Source organism: Gavialis gangeticus, unplaced genomic scaffold (genome assembly GCF_001723915.1).
Source record: "Gavialis gangeticus isolate Ggan-Ray unplaced genomic scaffold, GavGan_comp1, whole genome shotgun sequence".
NCBI classification, from domain to species: domain Eukaryota; kingdom Metazoa; phylum Chordata; order Crocodylia; family Gavialidae; genus Gavialis; species Gavialis gangeticus.
In genome coordinates this window covers 606,782-626,047 of record NW_017729019.1, presented here as the reverse complement: position 1 = coordinate 626,047, position 19,266 = coordinate 606,782, and the positions used below count along the sequence as shown (strand labels likewise).

The window sequence follows — 19,266 nt, the reverse complement described above, 5'->3', positions numbered from 1 at the left end:
GGAGAGCATGAATACGGGAGTAAGAGGAAGGGGTTGAACAGGAGGAAACAATGAAAACAGCAGCAGGAAGCTGGCTGTGCTCCATCTTGGACCATGGCTTTGAAGTCAGTCTGAGTTCCCATCCTGTGATGTCCCCAGGCTGTACAAGAGTTTCTGGTAGAAGGAAGTAGAAGGAATTAATGCTGCCAGGGTGAAGCACTGATGTTGGTCATAGCTTCTATTTCTCAAGTGCATTAGGGGAAGGGGGAAGGCAAGCCCAGGAACAATGGAATGATGGGAGATTTTTGAGGGAGGTCTTATTGCTTGCCAGGGTGCACATAGGACCAGGGCTGACTCTGGACTATCCAGCTTCCTGAAGTATTAATGCAGTCCCAAGGACTAGAGAAGGCACCCCCCCTTGGGCAAGCCTCTCCTTTGTTAGGGGGTTGGAGGGATCCCAAAGCAGTGTGCACACACTAGCAGACAAACCCAGAAGTAGGGCTTTATCCCTCTGTAGGCAACAGGGGAGCCTGAGGCCCAGTTCAGGAACAGAATATAGGTTCCCTGAGTCCCTGTCCTGTGCTTGACTTCTGCTGTGATGTTGCTCCCACCCTGCTGGCTCTTTGACTGTCATTTTGCCCTCTGACAGAGGACACCTGTGTGCGGAACCCACTCCACAAGCAGCAGTCTCTCCCACTCAGGCCCATCATCCCGCTTGTCGCCCGCATCTCTGACCAAAATGCCTCAGGGGCTCCTCCAATGACTGTGCGAGAGAAAACCCGTCTGGAGAAGTTCCGGCAGCTCCTGTCCAACCACAGTACGGACCTGGGTGAGTGCAGGGGAAAGGGGTAGTTCAGGGAGGTTCGGGGTATATCATTGGGGTCCTGTGGCATCCATCAAATGTGGGCGTGGAACAGCACCAGTGGGAGCTGGATGCGGTTGCTGCTGGGGGTACTAGGCTCTTCTGTGGATACTTGGTGCTAACTGAGCAGGGATCAGCTGGACTGGAGCCCCCTGCATCTGCTGCTAGTGATGTTGGGGACACAGGTTCTGGGCTGGCTGGGTCCAAGCCCCTGTGGCCCTACAGCGCATCCTGTGTGTGGCTAATGCCAAACCTTGCTGTGGACACGGTGTCTCTAGAGCCCACAGGAGCAGACTGGGGTTTCCTCTCCTTCTAGGTGTAGTCCTGACTAGCTGTGGACCTCACTCAGGACGTGCCTAGGGATCTAACCCACTGACACCACTGTCCGTTTGCAGATGAGCTGAGGAAGTGCAGCTGGCCTGGTGTGCCCAGGGAGGTCCGACCTGTGACATGGCGGCTCCTGTCGGTAAGTACTAAGGCAAAGGCCTGCTGCAGCCTCGTACAGACAACTGGACTAGCCTCTGGGACTACACGTGTGGGAGCATGTGTGACTGGGCTGGAGGTTCACAGATGTTAGGGTTGGAAGGGACCTCAGTAGGTCATCCAGCCTGACCTGCCCTGGGCGGAAAAGAGTGCTGGGGTCAGATGACCCCAGCTAGGTGCTTGTCCAGTCTTCTCTTGACAATCCCCAAGGTAGAGGAGAGCACCACCAGAGGTGCTTGGCCCTGCCTTATGGCACATGGTCAGTACAGAGAGTCAGTTCAGTTCCGTATTCCCCTACACAGTCTAGCCATCCTTGTGCTCCCCGAGAAGTCAAAGTTGCACATCCAGTTAGCAAGGGGGTTGGGGTTAGAACAGAGGTGTCTGAAATGCCATCCAGCAGGCGCTGACTGACTCCAGTTGGACATTCAGACTGCTAGCTGCCCACTTGTCCCTTCTCCCCCTGTGCCAGGGATCAGGTGTGAATAATCTGAGCTCTGAGACTGCCAGTGAGGTCATCGTCCCCAATGGTGGCAGCCACCACCCTGAACCCTGGCTAGTCAGCCTGCACAGCTCACTCCTGTAGGTAATTGGTGTCTTGCGGCAGGTTTGAAGAGCAGCTGGTGCGGAGCAGCTAGTCAACTCTGGACTGACCCAGGCCTGCAGCTGGCTGCTGGCAGATTGCCCCAGGTCAGGAAGGGGAGAAACCAGGCAATCCTGTGTTGGCAGTGTTGAAGCCCTTGTGAGCTGCTCCCACCCCAGAGCTTTGTGCAGGCTGAAAGCACTGCCTGGCAAACTTCACAGGCACTGGCCCAGCTGGGGCAGGAGCAAAGGGAAGGGGCCTTCCTGGACACACTGCCTTTCCCCTACAGGGCTACCTCCCCGCCAACATGGAACGGCGGAAGCTGACTTTGCAGCGTAAACGGGAGGAGTACTTTGGCTTCATTGAGCAGTATTATGATTCCCGGAATGAGGAGCATCATCAGGACACCTACCGGCAGGTATGGGCTTTCCTCCAGTTGCTAGCCAGCCCCTCCTCCCCCCGAGTGGTTCTTCTTTCATCTCCTTCTCATCTGTGTCCTGGCATGCTTAGGGGGGCTGTTTTACCACCCCCACCACCAAGGGCAGGCCATGGAGTTCCTTACAGATCTCTCTAGGTGCCATGTTGTCTGATTTCCCCTCTACCTGAAGTCCATCCTCCCTTAAGCAGCTCACCCCTGCACCAGTCACTAAGCCTAAAGGCATTTCACACTCCATCTGCTCCCACAGAATCAAGCACAGGGGCTGGAGGTTATTGCAGGGAATTTCCCAGCCTGGGTCCCAATTATAGATGTTTCCTGCTGAGCTCCTCAGCCTCCTTGCTGTTCCTCTGGGCCTGCAGAGGGAGTCAGCTTTCCCCTCCACCAAATAGCCCCACTGATCTGTGTAACAGCTGCTCCCTCTGACCCATGTGGCTGACATGCATAACCCGCTCTCCTTTCAGATCCACATCGACATTCCAAGGACCAACCCTCTCATTCCACTCTTCCAGCAGCCACTAGTCCAGGAGGTGAGGAGCTGATTCTTTCTAGCCTGCCTGTGGTGGGGCAGGCCAGTTCCTTCAGGTGACCATGGGCTTCCGCAGGAGATGCTCCTCTTCTTAACTAGGGCATCAGGGCCCTCTGGCTTCGGCGTGTCCTCCTTGGACCACCTGCTCCCTGCTGTGAGGATCATTCCAGCAGGTCTAATCCAGTCGCATTGATTTTTGGAACTTACTTCTAAGCAGGGTGGGGCTCCCTGCTGGCCAGTGGGTGGTCAAGGACAATCATCTTGCCTGGCTTTATGGAGACGGTTGTGTGGGTGAAACTCCTCTTCCTTTTCTACTGCATGGTTCTTAAGGTAACTGAACCAAACTCCACGAACATGCTTTAAGCATTGATTCCTTGTGAGGGGAAGGAATCTTGCAGAAGTTTTTGTTTTATTTCTTCTGGGGGGAGCATTCAAGGTGGCAGTGATGCGATGTGAAATGTTGGAAACCTCATCCAGGGGACCTGGGCTATGGAACCACCTTGTTAGAGATAGGGAGGCCAGCCCCAAAAGATGGGAAGGAAAACTGAGGCGCAGAGATGGTAGTGACTTGCCCAAGGTCACACAGCAAGTTAGCAAAGGGGCTGAGGTTAGAATGAGGGTGTCTACGGCACTGTCCTGTAGGCCTTGATTTTGACTCCAGTAGGATGTCTGGGCTGCTGGTTGTTCACCAGTCCCTTCTTCCCTGTGGCAGGGAGCGGATATGGGGCATAACTCTGAGGAACAAGTCTACAGCTGGACTGTGTCAGACTGAAAGAACTGCCAGCTACAAAGGCAACAAAGCCCCTCTCATTCTGTCCATATGGACACCAATGCCAGTCTGATGTTGGAGTAGGGTGGCAGAAGGGTGAGAACAGCTCCCTGGATCCCAGGGTGTGAGTGTGAACCTTGCTGTAGCCTCATCCCAGAGGCCCCTGGTTAGCTCAACCATAAACACGGGCTGAGTCGTTTCTGGCTGAGGAGTTGAAAGGGGCTGGATGTGATGCCGGCCACATCCTGCCTTGTGTGCCTTAGCTGGAGACTAGCATGCCTGCCAGCCTGCAGGGCCATTTGGGGTCAGGCTGACTTTGAGCTTTGTTTTCTGCTTGTGATTGATTAAGCTTATGTAGTTTGCCTGTGACCTTCCCCATGGAGATAAGTCCTGACACATTCTACAACTTGGTAGCAACTACTTTCCTCAACCTTCCGGGCTGCTTTGTGCTGGGCGAGAGATCTAGCCAAGAGCTCTAGCTATAAAGAACATAGCTAATCATTTGCCAAAAGCAACTGTGGGTTGATTAGGAAGGGGAAGTTCCGTTTGACACCAAGCCAAGGCCCTGAAGCTAGAACAGGAGGCCTTATGATGGCACGTGGGAGCTGTCATGAGACTCATCTTCATTGTATGACTGGGAGGCTTTCTAGAATGGCCTGAATAGCCTAAGAGAAGGTAAAAACAGTCAGGGAAGAGTGTCCTTTCTTGGGCTAGAATACAATGCAAGGTTATGAGTCTTCTGGTTTCCGCAAGGATCAGGATACATTGGAGGAGGAACTCCAAGACAGGGGCTAGACTCCTTGCTAACACACTCTGTGTCTCTTCACACTGATCTCTTGAATCGCATCACATCCTGTACACGTATGGCAGGGAGTGCGCTTCTGGAGCTCAGGGAGAAGGGAATATCTATGGAGGCAAAGAACAGTCGGGCATATAGCACATGCTGCAACCCTCTGGGAAACTTGCCGCACCATGAAAACGATTTCAAGAGGCCATTCAATGACTGCAGCTTGCTGTGGCAGAAAATAGAGGCCAAGATACTGTGCCTAACATGAAAGTTTAGCTGTTGGGTGCTGGCTTGGTTAGTGGCACTGTCGCATCACTGCCATTAGAGAAATGTCTCAAGCACATGTGTACAGATAAGTTTCTGGGGTGACTGACTGCTTCCAGTGCAGTTGGCTCTGATCAGACACTGATAACTGCCTGAGACCACAGCCAGGGCTGCGTCTAGGTCTTAGAAAATCAGGCTTCACATCATGAGCTTTGCCAAAAAAAACAAACCTTGTAATCCAGGGAGGTTTGGGCAGAGCTGATGAGGGATCTGTGGATTACATGCACCAAGGCATCTGGATGTTTCCTCCTGTTCAGCCCTGATCCTATCAGAGCTGCTTCTAGAAATGGCTCTGCTAAACCATAACCCCACCCGCAACTTATCTGATGTGCTGCTCTGCCTTTCATTTGGAGGTGGTTGATGCGAGTATGTGGCTTTCCTTCATTCTTTCCCTAGATCTTCGAAAGAATCCTGTTCATCTGGGCCATCCGACACCCAGCCAGCGGCTATGTCCAGGGAATAAATGACCTGGTCACTCCATTCTTTGTCGTGTTCCTCTCCGAATATGTTGGTAAGTGATGTCTAGTGCTTGGAACCTGCTATGGCCTTTCAAAGCAGCATGTGGCCATTTATAAGTTGCTGGTATTTTGCTGGAGAGGTTCTCCTCTGTGTGACTATCATATGAAACTAAATTTTGAATCTTCCTTAACCTCCCATCAGTTTTCTTTCCCCTTCTGGATTGGCTGTAGCCACATAACATATGCAGGGCTCAGCAGAAGCAAAGGTGGATTTACATTTGAATGCACTTAATCTGGTTGTAGTTTTAAACAGAGCAGAGCCCTTCAGTCACTTAGCATTAGCAAAGCCTTGATGTATCAATTTTTCTTGGTCTTATTGCTGGAAGTCTTGAGCTGGCACCCTTTCAGCTCCTGAGCTTTAAAGAGACCCTGTCCAAGTACAAATGCATTTCAATATGATTCCTGCCCTGTGTTCTCAACTGCAGACTCAGCCGGGTGCAGCTCAGATCTTTTAGAATGTGCACTGGTTTTCCACTCCTGCTTTTTTTTAAGGAATGTCTAGGGTGCAGTGCAGAGATCTGAGAGCTAGTACTTTACTAGAGTAAATGGCCTGGATGGAGCACTGCACTGACAGGGCTGTACTCACCCCCTGAAGTTCCCAGCCCTTCCCTCCTGACTTAATTGTGCTTTGGCTCACTCCATCTAAGCCTGCCTGGAGTTGAGCACCCATTTCCCAGCACCTTATCCTTTGAGGGATTGAGCTGTCTCCATTTCAACTTGTTGGGAGACAGGGGTGCTCAGGCCCTCAGAGGATTGAGTTCTCAATGTACAGGGCTGTGCAAAGCAGTGGCATGAAGCCCATTGCACAAAATGTGCCTCCTACATGGCCCTGGTGAAACTCCTTTCCTCTGAGCCTCTACAGAAGGAAGGAGCTTGTCCTGTGAGTGCCTGAGCAGATTCCTGAGATACTGAGTAGTAACAGCCTGCTCTCCTTCTCTCAAGGCATTATTGGTGCCTGGTAGGAAAGGCCCTGAAGCCTTTGCTATAGCTCAGTGTCACCTCAGAGGCTGAGCTGGGTGTATTGGGCAAGTGCCTCACAAGTGCAGAAGTAGTCCAGGGTTTTCTGGGAGGCTGCACATGTTACCTGTGCAGATCAATGTGGTCTCTTATGAGTGCAGCCCGGGATGCAAGGCCACCTGCATTGCATTTCCACATGTGGCTCTGGTGGTGGCTGTTCTGGACGCTCTGATCTGACCTTCTGTTTTGCAGTGACAGGCTCGTGGGGCTCAGATAACCAAAGCTCTTTCGCTGCAAGCCAGATCTTCCTCCCAGAACTTGTTAGAGGAGAGTGTCCTCTGCCTGGAGAGCCATCCCCTCGTGGAGTGTGGTCCATGCACAGAGCAGTTCTTAATGCATCAGCCTGTTGCCTCTTAAGCCTTGGGTTCAAATCTTCTTCAGATCACAAGTAAAATGTGCTTTAGTCTCTGGATAATCATCTGTGCTCAGGGTCTAGAGCAGATCCAGCCATTCTTGTTATGTGACTGTAGAGATGAACTTGCCCAGGGAGTGTGGACTTGGTCTGATGCCCAGCTCTGCTCAGCCTGTTGCTCTATAATGCTCTGTGCTCTCCTCTGTAAGGAACATGAAGTTTACCCGCTTCATCGCCATATGATTGTTGGGTGGAGCCCTGGCTGTTTTCCTGCAGCATCTCTTCCTGGCAGGCACCAGAGCAGCTACCACTTGACTCATAAAAATGTTTGCTCTGTCACTGCCTGCCCACCAGCTATCCTGAGGGCCAAGCCCCGTGATTCTGAGATTAGCAGGGGCTGGGGTGGCACTTGGGCTCTCACAACAAGGAGAGTGCAAAGGGGTTTGAATCTGATCCCTCATCTGTACAGTGTGTTAAAACAAAGACGTTCACGCATGTTACACCGAGGCCTCGCTGGGGCAATGGCAGGGTTCAGTGGAAGGAGGCCTTTTTGCATGTAGTTCTTCCTTGTCGTCTTCAGTGTTTCGCTGATGCCTGCTAGCTAGGTGTTGATCCCTGTTAAATACATGTTGCTGCCGTAGGGAGTTGGCTGAATGCATGGTAGGGAAGATGTTGCTTATAAGCAGTTGTTGCCTTTATCAGGTGTTGCAGCGAATGGACTTCAGCTATATGCACCAGAAGTCTGAGGTGAATGTAGCGCATGCTCAAAGAGCCATCTGCCTGGAGATAGGACATCTGTACTTTGATAAAGACCATCAGGGCAGTGGTTCTCGACCTCATTAGATTCGGGGCCTCCTTGGAAAATCTCAACTCTTTGTTTTCATTTCTTTCTTGAGTACAGAAAAAATATCAGTTATGTTGCAAAGAACTTGGAAAGCCCAGAGCAGGGCAAAACATTAGTGACACTCTGGATTCCCACTTGAAATCATTGGGTTTATCTACTGAATCATGTTGGTATTTGCACACCTAACAGGGCTAATACTGTGTGGCATCCTACAGAACACTGAAAAAGATCTCCCGGCACCCTGGGGTGCTCTGACACCCCAGTTAAGAATTACTGGTTTAAGGAGTCTGACCACAGTTGGAGCATGCCTGCCCACTCTAGCTGTTAACCAGCTCAGGTGATGGTAGCAGTGCAGCCATTTCAACATGGGCTGCCAGTGGTCCGTGTTGAGCTCTTCCAGCCTGTGCTGAGTTCATGCTAACACAGCTTGGCTGATCCTGGTGCCTAAGCTGGTGCAGGTCAGCCCGCTCTTGCTGTCGTGCAAACCTAGCCCTAAGGCCTGCTGCCCTCCCTCCAGCATCAGGTGCTGCTGAAGGGAACATGCTCCATGGCCCAGCCTGACTCGGTGTTTGACTCACCCCAGAGTGGACACCCAGGGGAGGTGGGGTTGGGGGTTAAGTTCCAATTGTTGGTTTCAGATAGTGTCCCCTACCCCTCTGGTGAGCACCAGGCCCATCTCTGTAGGGGCCTTAAGGAAGGAGTAGCCTACCTGCTTGCCAGCCAGACAAGGGGAAGCTGAGATGGTTGAGCACTAGATAAGTAGGGTTGCTGAGGGCCCCGACCAGGGCATGCCACCCCCAGAGGCAGCTGCAATCGGGAACCTTTGCCCTTATGCAGACACACACATACACTTGTGCAGGCACTTTGCTAAGCCACCTTTAGCACTGCCCTAATGACTGACCCTGAGGAAGGGCCATGCAGCCCTGGTGATGGGAGTGTGATTGCTGTAGTTATTTATTGGAGGTGACTGCAAATTGTCTGGTGCAGGAGTGCATGGCACACAGCCTACTAGGACCAACTCAGTGGCCTGCCACAATTCCTCGTTCACTTGCATTACTACAATAGAGTTCTCACCCCCCGGCAGCTCATTAATCTGCCTCCTGGTGTGGTTCAGCTTTCCTCAAATACTGAGGGATCATGTTTCATCCATGTGGAATCCATTTGTGGTGGCCCTCCACTGGAAAGCACCCTGTCCACTGGGTTTCACTTGTACCCCCTGGATCAATGCAGGGTTGTACCTTGATCATACATTGCTTTGCCCAAGTTGATGTTCAGTTAGGGGCTCCCATCACCTGTTCCTCAGCCAAACAGATCTCCATGGAGTTTCTTCTTAACTTTGTCCTACTGCTCCTGCCTTCTCTGGGATCTTCCCCTTGCTCAGCTCTTAAGTCCTGCACCCCAGCACAGTCCCCTGGTGTCTGGCTCTTGGAAGCAGTTCTGTCTGTCAAACCTGTCTGCACCTTTTGAGCAATATGCTGTCCAGGATAGTGCATGCCATGCCAGGAATACAGTGACTGTAGTCATATAGAGAGGTCCCATGCTGTGCTGTGGGAACATAGGACTGGAAAGGACCTGGATCATTGAGGCCAGACTATCACAGGCAGCCAGGTCATAAATCCCCCTCAGACTTTCCAGGCTCCGTCTGAAGCCTAGGCATGTCCCTTGCTGTTGCTACTCCTATCTGAGCAGCAATGGCTTTGTCTTCAGGCCTGTTATGCAGCCTTAAAAAGTCATCTTGCTGCCACCTTCCATTGCAAGCCCCATCCCCCTCCGGGTCTGACTCCATGCTGTTCAGCTCCCCCTCCCATTATGGCAGAGCCTGGAAGAGCTGAGTCAGCAGGGCCAAAGCCACTTCCAGGCAAAGTGTTTTGTGTGATGCAGGAGAGAGGCTGCCAGCCCGAGGCAGGAGTTGTGGAGCTGTTCACTACAATTAACTGTTCAGCACAAGCTGGAGCTGACACCACAGCCTCTCACTGTTTGATTTCCTGGTTTCTCCCTTGGCATCACCTCCAATAGTAGATTAGCTTCAGCTGGCAAGGGCAGGATTACTTGTTAATTCATCTCATGCATGGGCGGCAGGTATTGGGAGCCAGGGTGGCAAACCAGCAGCAGCTTCCATACTGATCAATTAAAACCTCTCCCCTCAGCTGATCTGCTGGTTAGCGCATGTCTCTTCCCAATTGGCTTTTCTGTCACAATTGATCAAGACCACAGCCAGGAGGTAAAGCAAGCAGCAGCTAGCACTGTCTTCCCAAGGAGCCTTGTCTGGCTTCAGGCCAGCTGGTAGGAAGAAGCATGTGCAAGGTTCTGGGTAGACTTGGGCCTTGAGGCCAGTGGTGTGATATCATCAGTCACTCAAGGTGCCTCTACTCCCGTGATGGCTTTTGCTGTCAGAAATGTCCCTTCCACCAGCTCAGATCCAGCAACGCCCTTCTAATACTGTTGATCTGTGATTCGACTGCCTGAGGAGCTGTGCAGAAGTGAACTTGCTCCAGGAGTAGGGTGACCTAGTGGCTCGAGTGAGGAGTCGGGATACCCAAGTTCCACTTCATGTCCCTTCAGTACCATGGAGAACTCCTGGTACTGTTCCTTGGTACAACGCTCCCACCCAGCTCAGTGCAGGAAGGGGATGGGCATCAGTAATGGTGACAGACTTGAAACCCTGTCTCAGATCAGCCAGTGAAACAAACTCTCGTGACACATCCTTGGCCTGTGTCTGCCCTTCTGGCTTATTCCAGGAAACCTAGGAATAACATTTAAGGCCTCCTGGAGATTCTGCCTTCACCTCGGGATCTGTGAGGAGTGAGTAGCCCTTTGGCATAGGAGTCCCAGGGCCCAGAGCAACCAAGTACAACTATTGCAGCTATGACTTGAATGCAGAGTCTGTCTGCTCTGGTTTGTCCAGTTCTGGCTGAGCAGGTGCCAGTGCCCAGCCTCTTCTGGCTGTTTGAGCTCCCACCTCTGTCTAGTTCCCAGCAATCTGGGTCTCTGTTGCAACACTTGGCATCCCAGGTAGCTCTGTGCCTTGTTGCCAGTCTCAGGTGGCCCATGTTGATGTAATGGCCATGCTACTGCCTCCAGACATACAGTGCACTGCCTGGCATGTCTTGAGATCCAGTGCCCACTTAAGGACCTTCCCACAGGTGAACAGGATGTGAGAGTCCCTGGGCCGTTACTTTCATGACCTTTTAGCCTATAAACAGCAGCAACATGTGCACAGTTCTCCCAATACATTGGTACAGCCTGGCAGTGTCATGCATGGAGCAGCAGGTAGCATCATCCCTGTGCCCTTGGTGGTGGGGATGGAAATGGTCCCCAAGGGAGGTCTGATGGGGAATGGACTTCCTGTCTCATGATTAGCTTTGATTTGGGAGACTGTATTCTCAGCAGAATAAACCCAAGACTTTTGATGAGAAAAACCCTTCCCCCATAGCCTGGCAAGTAGGGCACTCCCTAGGAGTGTGAGACACCGGGGGACATGACAGCTCTTTCTGCTCCTCCTACCCAGGAGCAGGGACTTGCCCTCTTGTCTCAGCCAGGTGCTGTTCTGGGCTAGGAGTGTCTCCATTATGGAGGTGAGGGATGAGATCCCATGTGACCTTCTTTGACCCCAGCCCCTTTCTCCCATTAGTTTGAGTTTTCCAGCCAGCCCCATCTGGTCACAGTCACCAGGGCCCAATGCAGGGTCATTCCCTGGAGTTTGCTCTCTACCTTCAGCTGTGAAGTGTTGTACTGCCCCTTCTCCAGTACCTCTCTTTGGGCATAAAGGGCACTTGCATGCTTTACCATGGCCTCTGGGCACCAGAAAATACCAAGGAGCTATGGGCCCTGCTGCCACTACTGTAGTTTCTAAGCTTGCTGCTTGCTGTAAGTCTTGGTGCCTACCAACGGGGGCTGGCTAGGGTCAGGCCTGTTTGGTGTCATCTGCTGCTCTGTGGTAGTGGGGGGGAGGTGGGGGGAGGTTGAGGGAAGAGAATCTGTCTTGGTGCTTGGTGCTACAGCTCTGCTTTGTGCTTCTTGCGCATCCCTATCGTGCCAGCTCTAAGCTCTCTGGCAGGTGGGCTGGAGCTGAGCCCTGGGGTCCCAGCCCGCCCCCATGCTGCCAAGCTGGTATGTCCGTTGCCAAGGTGTTCTGTATCAGTCTGCCGGACAAACGCAGCTGCTTTAGCAAGCTGGCAGGGTGCGGGCGCTTCTGGGCCAATGCCAGCCACAGATCCACGTGTGGAGCGGCTGCTGCTCCCGAGTGATCAGTGGCTTCAGCTGAAGAGTGCTGAGCTCTGCTAGTTTCAACTGGCACACGCTGAGTGGGGAGCGGGTGGGAGGCACCAAGGCTGCAGTAGCAGCAGCTGCGTAGGAACCCACAGGTGGAGCCGGGTGGCAGCTGGCAATCGAGCTGGCATGGCAGATCCACCGGGCGATCCAGCAGAGGTGGGAATGGCTGCGGGGAATGCAGGCAGGTGTCTCACTACACATGCCAAGGGCAAGAGGGCAGGCAGGGCAGGAGACACACATGCAGCCAACCCATGGAGGACTGTTGCTGGGCACAGCTCTTTGCCCTACAGATTTTACACATTGCTTCTTTGGGATGTGGGGTGGAGGAGGACAGTGTCTGTTTACCAGTTTGGAGTGAACTAAGGTGAACCAAGCTGGGCCCTGCTGCTGTTCAGCTGCCCCAAGAGCACTGATGTATCTCAGGCATTGGCCGCTGCACCAAACACCAATAGCCCCTTAGTTGCCATGTCCATCTGTGGGAAAGGCCCAACATCTTGCCATCGGCAGTGGGATGTTGTATTCCGTTTGTGGCAATAGTGGGGTTTGGATCTGTGCCCTTTTCTGCTTGCATAGAGCTAGCTCCAACCCTGCCTGCTCACAGGGTCCACCGGTTCCTACTGTAGCATTTCTGCTTGTTTAATACCACCGCGCGTGTGGCCCTTGGGTTGCAAAGTGAATCTGCTGGTCGGTATCGACTGTGTCTTTACCATGTCTTGAAAAGGAAGCCCTGCCTCTTGAGGTTGTGCCTTCTCCCTGCTCATCTCAATTAGCAGTATCCGGAGGCCCAGTTAGGGGTAGATTAAGAGATTGATTATTTCACTGCTGATCATAGCAGATATCTTGTACTGATGTGAACAGCTCTTGCCATGGCAGGGGAAGGGGGGATCAGATAGAAGTAGGTTTGAGGGGAACATGTGAAGATGCAGATACTTTGGAATGTCCCTGGCTACCCCGTCATGCCTCATCCCCTGTGCCCTGGCTGTGCTGGCTTGGTTCCAGCCACCAGTCTTGCCTGGGGGGAAAACTGGGATGCCCTACACAGCAGGCAGCCAGGCCTGCTTCCCCGCTGGTGGCTGTGCTCTTGAACAGGCTATGCTGCTGTAACAAGCGCCCCTCGGCCTGGGCTGGCACGGCTGCTGTGGAGTTGCTGGCTGGTATTCAGTCGCTGGCAGAGCCATATGCTGCCTGTCCAGGTTCTTTACACAGGGCCGTTGTCATGATGCTACAGAACAGCTGTTTGCACCAAGCGATGCGCACCAGAGAGAGCCTTTTCAACGCTTCCCTCTGCCAAGCTGCTTTTAGCTTGTGCCTGAGCTCTCAGTCTGGGGGCCGTGCATGCTGGAGGGGCGAGCTGGATGCTTGACAGAGGCTTTTCCCTTCCACAGACCTTGCCCAGAGCTGGAGAGTGCACAACTGGGAGCCATGTAGGCTTCCTCTCCCCCACAGCCCTTGCATTCGCCATCCTCACTCCTGTCCCATTCAGGGGTTTTCCTGCTGCCGCCTCCTTTCTGCATGTTTCGCCCTAACACTCACAGTTGCTAGGCTGTCTCCTTCACCTTGTCAGTCTTGTCTCTCCCGTGTCTGAGTTGCACCATAAGTTCCGTCGGGCAGACCTCTCAGGCAGCTGGACTATAAAGCATCCATATTTTATAGAAACATTAAAAATACCAGCTTCCCTAGGGAGCAGTTGGGAGCTGTTTGAGAGGCAGATGCCCCTGGGGTGGAACAGAGCAAGTGTTGGTGCGCAGGAGTGCCATCCAGGCCTAGTTTCAGATAGAAACAGATGGCTGCATCCAGCCACAGCTGCAGGGTGGAGCCAAAGGTGGCAGACTCCAGCTCTACGCATTGCCGTTCCTACAGCTCTCAAGTGGTGAGAAGTGTCCTGAGCTTATCAGTGGCTGTCACCTATCAGGACCTGGCCGATAGCCACCATCTGCAAGTGGGTACCTTTCACCAGGCAACTGCTGCCTCTTCAAGCCTCAGCCCAAGCCAGCTGGCACAGTGCCCTCCTCCCTGACTCACAAGCATCATGTCTCTCTTCTGATGCATTGTAACCCTGAGCTGAGTGAGGGAGAGTTGCGTAGGAAAGAGGCTGGGCTTTAAAATATGCTTGTCATTCTCTATGGGTCTCTGAGCCTTTCAGAGCTTTGGATGCCCAAAGGAGTGATCCTGCTGCTTTTGACAATACCAGCCTCCATCCTGCTGTTCCTGGTGACTGGCAAAAACTAGTGGAGCATTAAACACAGGTTGCTTGAGACCTTGGCTCCAGGGCAGGCTTCTCTTGGGGCAGGGGGAAGGCTGGGTGAGCCTGACCTGACTTCTAAAGGGAGTTTGTGGTGAGATCCCCCTCCCTGAGGGCAGGGCATCCTCTGCTCTTCTAATCCAGCGGTACCCAGGGCTCCAGCATTCAGACAACTCCCCAGTGCCCAAAGGGGTGGCCCGCCTGTTGTGCATGTTCTTACCTCCCTCCACCCAGGCTCATGGAGCATGAACCCTAGGGGGAGCCAAGTGCATCAGCCCCACTGGTTTGTACTGCAGGGTCCTCCAGCCCCCATTGTATTAGATGCTGGGCACTCAGACCAGCTGAGGTCATTGGTAGAGCACACAGGTCTCCTGGCAGAGGCTGGTGCCCCAGCCCCTGACTCCTACCGCTGCCACCTCCAGAGGTTTCCACTAAAGCCACAAGGCACTGGAGGAGCCATCCTGTGTGTCTGGGCCATGCATGGCCATGCACATCGGTCAGCATCCTGCTGTCTCGCCACAAACTCCTGTTTGACACACTTCTCCCAGCCTGTTGGAAGGGAGTGCTGCCTTTCACATGCCATGTGCCCTTCAGGGACTGAACTGACAGCAACAGGCACCTGCTGAGCTCCTAATTAGCTGGATTTGAAAACCGAGTCTGCAAAAGAGTCCTGTCCTCCCAAGTCCCCCAGAAAACCTGCAGCTTCTCCTGTGTGAGGCAGCTCTGTCCCCTGGCACTCCAGTTTTGGGTCAGCCTAGCGAGGGGCAGCGGCTGTCTGAAGCTGAGCAGTTTCCCTGTGCGGAGGCGCTGCCATCAGTACCTCAGCACCCTGAGCGAGGCTTTTCAGTTGTTTAAGAGCCGTTAATGCCTTCACAGCTCTGCCCAGACTCTCAAAGCCCTCCTGCTCCACCTGATTGTATGTTTTTGTAGGCTCCAGCTGCCAACTTAGCATAGCTCCCATCTCTTCCTACCAAGCAGCCACATTTATAACTCCTGTCCCCATTCCCCTCCTGCTGCTGCCAGGAGGCTCAACACTGCCTGTGTGCCAGGCTCTTGCAGTGGAGTGGTGGTGCCCATGTGGTAGAGCCCACGCAGGGAGTCACTGCACAGCTAGTTCAGTGCGAATTCCCAGCCCCGCTTTCTACACACAACGGTCCCTGCTTTGCCAGGCCCTGGGGGGAATGAAAAGCCTCATCTTCCTTCAGTTTCATTGGGACTTAGGTGCTTCTTTATTAGTTGTAGTGTGGTAGTGTGGAAATCCCCTAGCCATGGTTGCTTAGGCTAAGAGCTGTCTGAATTCAGAACAGTCCCAACTCCCGCATTTCCTTTGAAAGGCCCGGCCTCTCAACCTGGTTTCCAAAGGCACCTGCACTGGAAAGCCCAGAGAGATGCCAGCACCCACACCTCTGAAACTGGGGCCCACATCTGCCATAAGCCTTGGGGACAGGGTGGTGTGAACCTGCCCCCCCCAACTACAGTTGGGGATCCTGCAGCAGTGAGGGGTGCCGTGACTTCCTCAGAGCTGTGTGCAGGCCCTGGCTTTAACCACTAGACCAGTGGTTTTCAACGTGTGGTCCACAGAGCCCTGGGGGTCCACAGACTATGTCTAAAAGGTCTGCAAAAGATGACTATGATCAATGAAAAGTATGCAACTACCCACACTTACAATTCAAAGGGGTGTGGACCCCCATTTGAAATTTCCAAAGGGTTCCACAAATGAAAAAAGGTTGAAAACCGCTGCAGCAGACCATACGTCCCTCAATGCCTTTTATTCTAAAGCCTGCCCCAGATACTGCTGCAACGCAGTTCTCTCTGTGGTGAGACAGAACAGGCAGTAGCAGCAGGGAGGGCAAGGAAAAATTTTGGCTCCTGTGGTTGGGCTGCTGCTGAGAGCAGATCTGACATGAGCACAGAGCTGCTGAGTCCTTGGGCACATTCCAGCTAGGGCCGTTTCCCTTGGTGTTCCCTCTCCTTCCTGCCCTGCAGTGCTGCTGCTTGCTGCTGAACAGCTGCTGGCCTCCACCTCCAAGGTGGCACCTTGTTTTGGCCTGCAAGGCCACCTGGTAGGAAAGGCACTGTGAAGCTACCATGGCCCTTGCTCTGAGGAGGCAGAGGCTGCAGTTCTGCATAGCTTCCCCATCCCCTTCATGATTTGTGCCTGTAAGGTTTGCTGCTTACTCACAACCCACAGCTGCCAAGCTTCTTGGAGCTGGAGCCCTCCACCCATCTCCACTTCATCACCCACTCCCGCAGAACTAGGTCAGCTGCATAGGAGCTGCTGCCTCAGCCTTGTTCTTTAATGGCCTGTTGCCACCTGTCCAGTGACTGTGCAGAGAGATTTGTGCAGCCACCTGCTCTGCGCAGACAGGAAAATTGGCCCTTCAAGCTCACTGTTGAAGGCTGCATGCCGGCAGGCTAGGATATCTCAGCTGCCTTTAACAGGCCTGGTGCTTTCAGCTTAGCAGCCAGCACAGGAGGAAGCAGCCTGAGGAAAGCAGCTACAGGGAGCAGCTGGGGGAGGCCAGGCTCAGTCAGACTTGCAGGAAAGGAGAGTACTCCTGCAGCCTTGGCCTTGGCATTGGGGCTGGCAGCATTCTGCTCAGATGAACTTTAGATGTGTTCTCAACCCACAGCTGTTGAGACGTCTCTCCCAGCTTAATGCAGGAGTCATTAGGTGAGAATCTCTGACCTCATCATCTGTAGGACGTTGAGCTGGTTCCTCCACGTGGCTCCTCGGTCCATGTCTCCACAAATCTGGACCCTAAGAGCAGTGGTGAACATGCTACCTATTCTCGTCCCTGCCTTCCCTTCTTGGGATGTGCCCTAGGGATTCTCTTGGCATTTTGTTTTTCAGAGGAGGACGTGGAGAACTTTGACGTGACGAATCTGTCACAGGATGTGTTACGCAGCATTGAGGCCGACAGCTTCTGGTGCATGAGCAAGCTGCTGGACGGGATACAGGCAGGTGCCCAGGGGCCGCTCCTAAAAGCAGAGTTCAACCTCCCCCTTCCTTCTCACCTGGTGCCAGCCCCAGCATCCTCTCTGCCAGGGAATAGCCATCCGCCCCTCACTCGAGCCCTGCCTCCTCCTTGAGTAACATTCTCAGCAACTGTCCTGTGTTGAGCTTCTGTAATAACAATCTCAGCATGCCTCTGATGTTGAGAACCCAGGTGATCAGCTCCAGGGCCTTCCAAGTCCAAATCCTACTCTGCCACTGATGTGCTCTTGTGGCCTTGTATGCATCACTTATTGGAGTCTCTTTCCCTCTCTGGGCCCCACATTTCATCCAGGTCTGGGGCATGGGAACTGCTCTCTTCTATCCCAGCAGCCCCTGGAGGAGAAGGAGGGGCGAGGGCCTCTCAGCTACGTTCCAAGCCACACAAGTGCTTTCTCTGTCCTTTCTGCTGCTACTGACACACAGTGTCATCCCGCAGGACAACTACACCTTTGCACAGCCAGGGATCCAGAAGAAGGTCAAAGCACTGGAGGAGCTGGTGAGCCGGATCGATGGTAGGTGGTGAGAAGATCTGAACAGGGGCAAGGTGGGGGCCACGTGGCTCTCGTCCATGAGTCCCACAGCTGATGATGGTGGTCTTGGGTCGTGGTGTGTGGCAGACCCTTTTGGGCAGGCATGGTTTGACGAAGAACAGGGACTGGCTAGTGGGGATGTGGAAGGGCACGTTGTAGGAGAAGAATGGAGGTGGTATGCCAGGGGTTTTGGTTTCAGGGCTCATTTTGGAAGCATGGAGAGCCCCCACCCCGCCAGGTAAGGGTGGCAGAGTGTCCTGCAGTTGTGTGATAGGGCTGATAGTGGAGTTTGGGAAATAAGTCAGACAAGCTCTTGTCTGGGATGGTTTGGATAGGGCTGATCCTGCCTCGGGTGGAGGGTTGGACTAAATGACCGCCTGAGGGCCCTGCCAGCCCTGCTTTTCTATGAATGGGGGTGGCTGGGGGGGGAGGAGGAGGGGCATAGAAAGCACCTGGGAAGAGCGGGAGTGCGGTTTGAGCCAGGCAGCACCTTAGCCCAGGGGCACGGGCCGCACTGTGACCCCGAGGCGCCAATGGCATGTGCTGTTTCAGAGCAGGTACACAATCACTTTAGGAAGTACGAAGTCGAATACCTGCAGTTTGCCTTTCGCTGGATGAACAATCTGCTAATGAGGGAGCTCCCTCTGCGCTGCACCATCCGCCTCTGGGACACCTACCAGGTATGCCACACCAAGTTGCCCACCCTCCCTTTGTTTACCTTAGTGTGGGCATCCAGCACAGCTGTGCCACAGGGACCTGGCATTTGCAGTCCAGTGCTGTTGTGGAAATGAGCAGCAGCAAAGCAATCAGTTCCCTCATGCATCTAAAGTACCTTGTGGTGAAGCATGTCCTGGAGTACCCTATGATGGGCTGGGGACAAAGGCAGGTGAATCAGACCCCATTGGCACTAGCTTCCCCCTTCCTCTGTGTTAGGGACTGACCCGGAGCTTTGTGTCCTTTGCAGTCAGAGCCGGAAGGATTCTCCCATTTCCATCTGTACGTCTGCGCCGCCTTCTTGATCAAGTGGCGGAAGGAGATCCTAGATGAGGAGGACTTTCAGGTGAGTCCCCGTGGAGCCACACCGCCGGACTGGGGGGTGCATTGCCCCCGGAAGATGAGTGGCATGTGAGGAGTTAACCCTAAGCAGTCAGTGGAGTCCTGTGTGGCTGCACGTGTCTGGTGATCGTGCCTGAGCAAAACATCCTGGCATAAAAGCTGCACTCAGCTAAAACCTGCAGCTCCTTCAGGAGCCAGGTAGCAGGAGGCACTGACTGGTGGCAGGGAGTCCTAATGCCCCACACTGCATAGACTCCTCGTCTGACCTTGCCAAGTCCCCGCCTCTCCGTCTGCTTCTGTTCCACCAAAAAAGTGAGGTCAGGAGTGCCCAGGTTTAGTAGGGCTTTGAGGATCAGTTGCTTTGTGTCTCAAGTGCTCTGAGACTCTGCTGATGTAAAGCTGGTGGGGGCAGGGTGCATTCCCAGGGGCGGCACAGATCAGTGCAGAAGTAATGGCTGCTGCAGGGTCTGCATACGGCTGCTTCAATAAAATATGCAAGTACTATACTGTACTTGCACCCCACTGTACTAAGTCTTTCAGTGTGGCGGGTGCTGCCAATTTAAATGATAAACAAGAGGTGAACAGACACAGAACCTCCATGTTTTATTCACCTGCTGAGGGGAAGTTTCTACAGACTAGATCCTGCCTCCCTGATGCAGGCAGGACTCCCACGCAAATCCTTGGGGGT

At 53.4% G+C, this 19,266-nt stretch overlaps 1 protein-coding gene across 1 annotated transcript in view; it reads left to right on the top strand.

The window, feature by feature from the left end:
• Positions 1 to 19,266, top strand: part of TBC1D22B (TBC1 domain family member 22B) — a 33,927-nt gene that overhangs the window by 6,247 nt on the left and 8,414 nt on the right. The window contains exons 4-12 of the mRNA XM_019513784.1: positions 629 to 808; positions 1,237 to 1,307; positions 2,194 to 2,322; positions 2,805 to 2,870; positions 5,146 to 5,260; positions 16,849 to 16,955; positions 17,429 to 17,504; positions 18,075 to 18,202; positions 18,487 to 18,582. Of these exons, the coding sequence (XP_019369329.1) occupies positions 629 to 808; positions 1,237 to 1,307; positions 2,194 to 2,322; positions 2,805 to 2,870; positions 5,146 to 5,260; positions 16,849 to 16,955; positions 17,429 to 17,504; positions 18,075 to 18,202; positions 18,487 to 18,582 (968 nt within the window). The remainder of the gene's footprint in view (positions 1 to 628; positions 809 to 1,236; positions 1,308 to 2,193; positions 2,323 to 2,804; positions 2,871 to 5,145; positions 5,261 to 16,848; positions 16,956 to 17,428; positions 17,505 to 18,074; positions 18,203 to 18,486; positions 18,583 to 19,266) is intronic.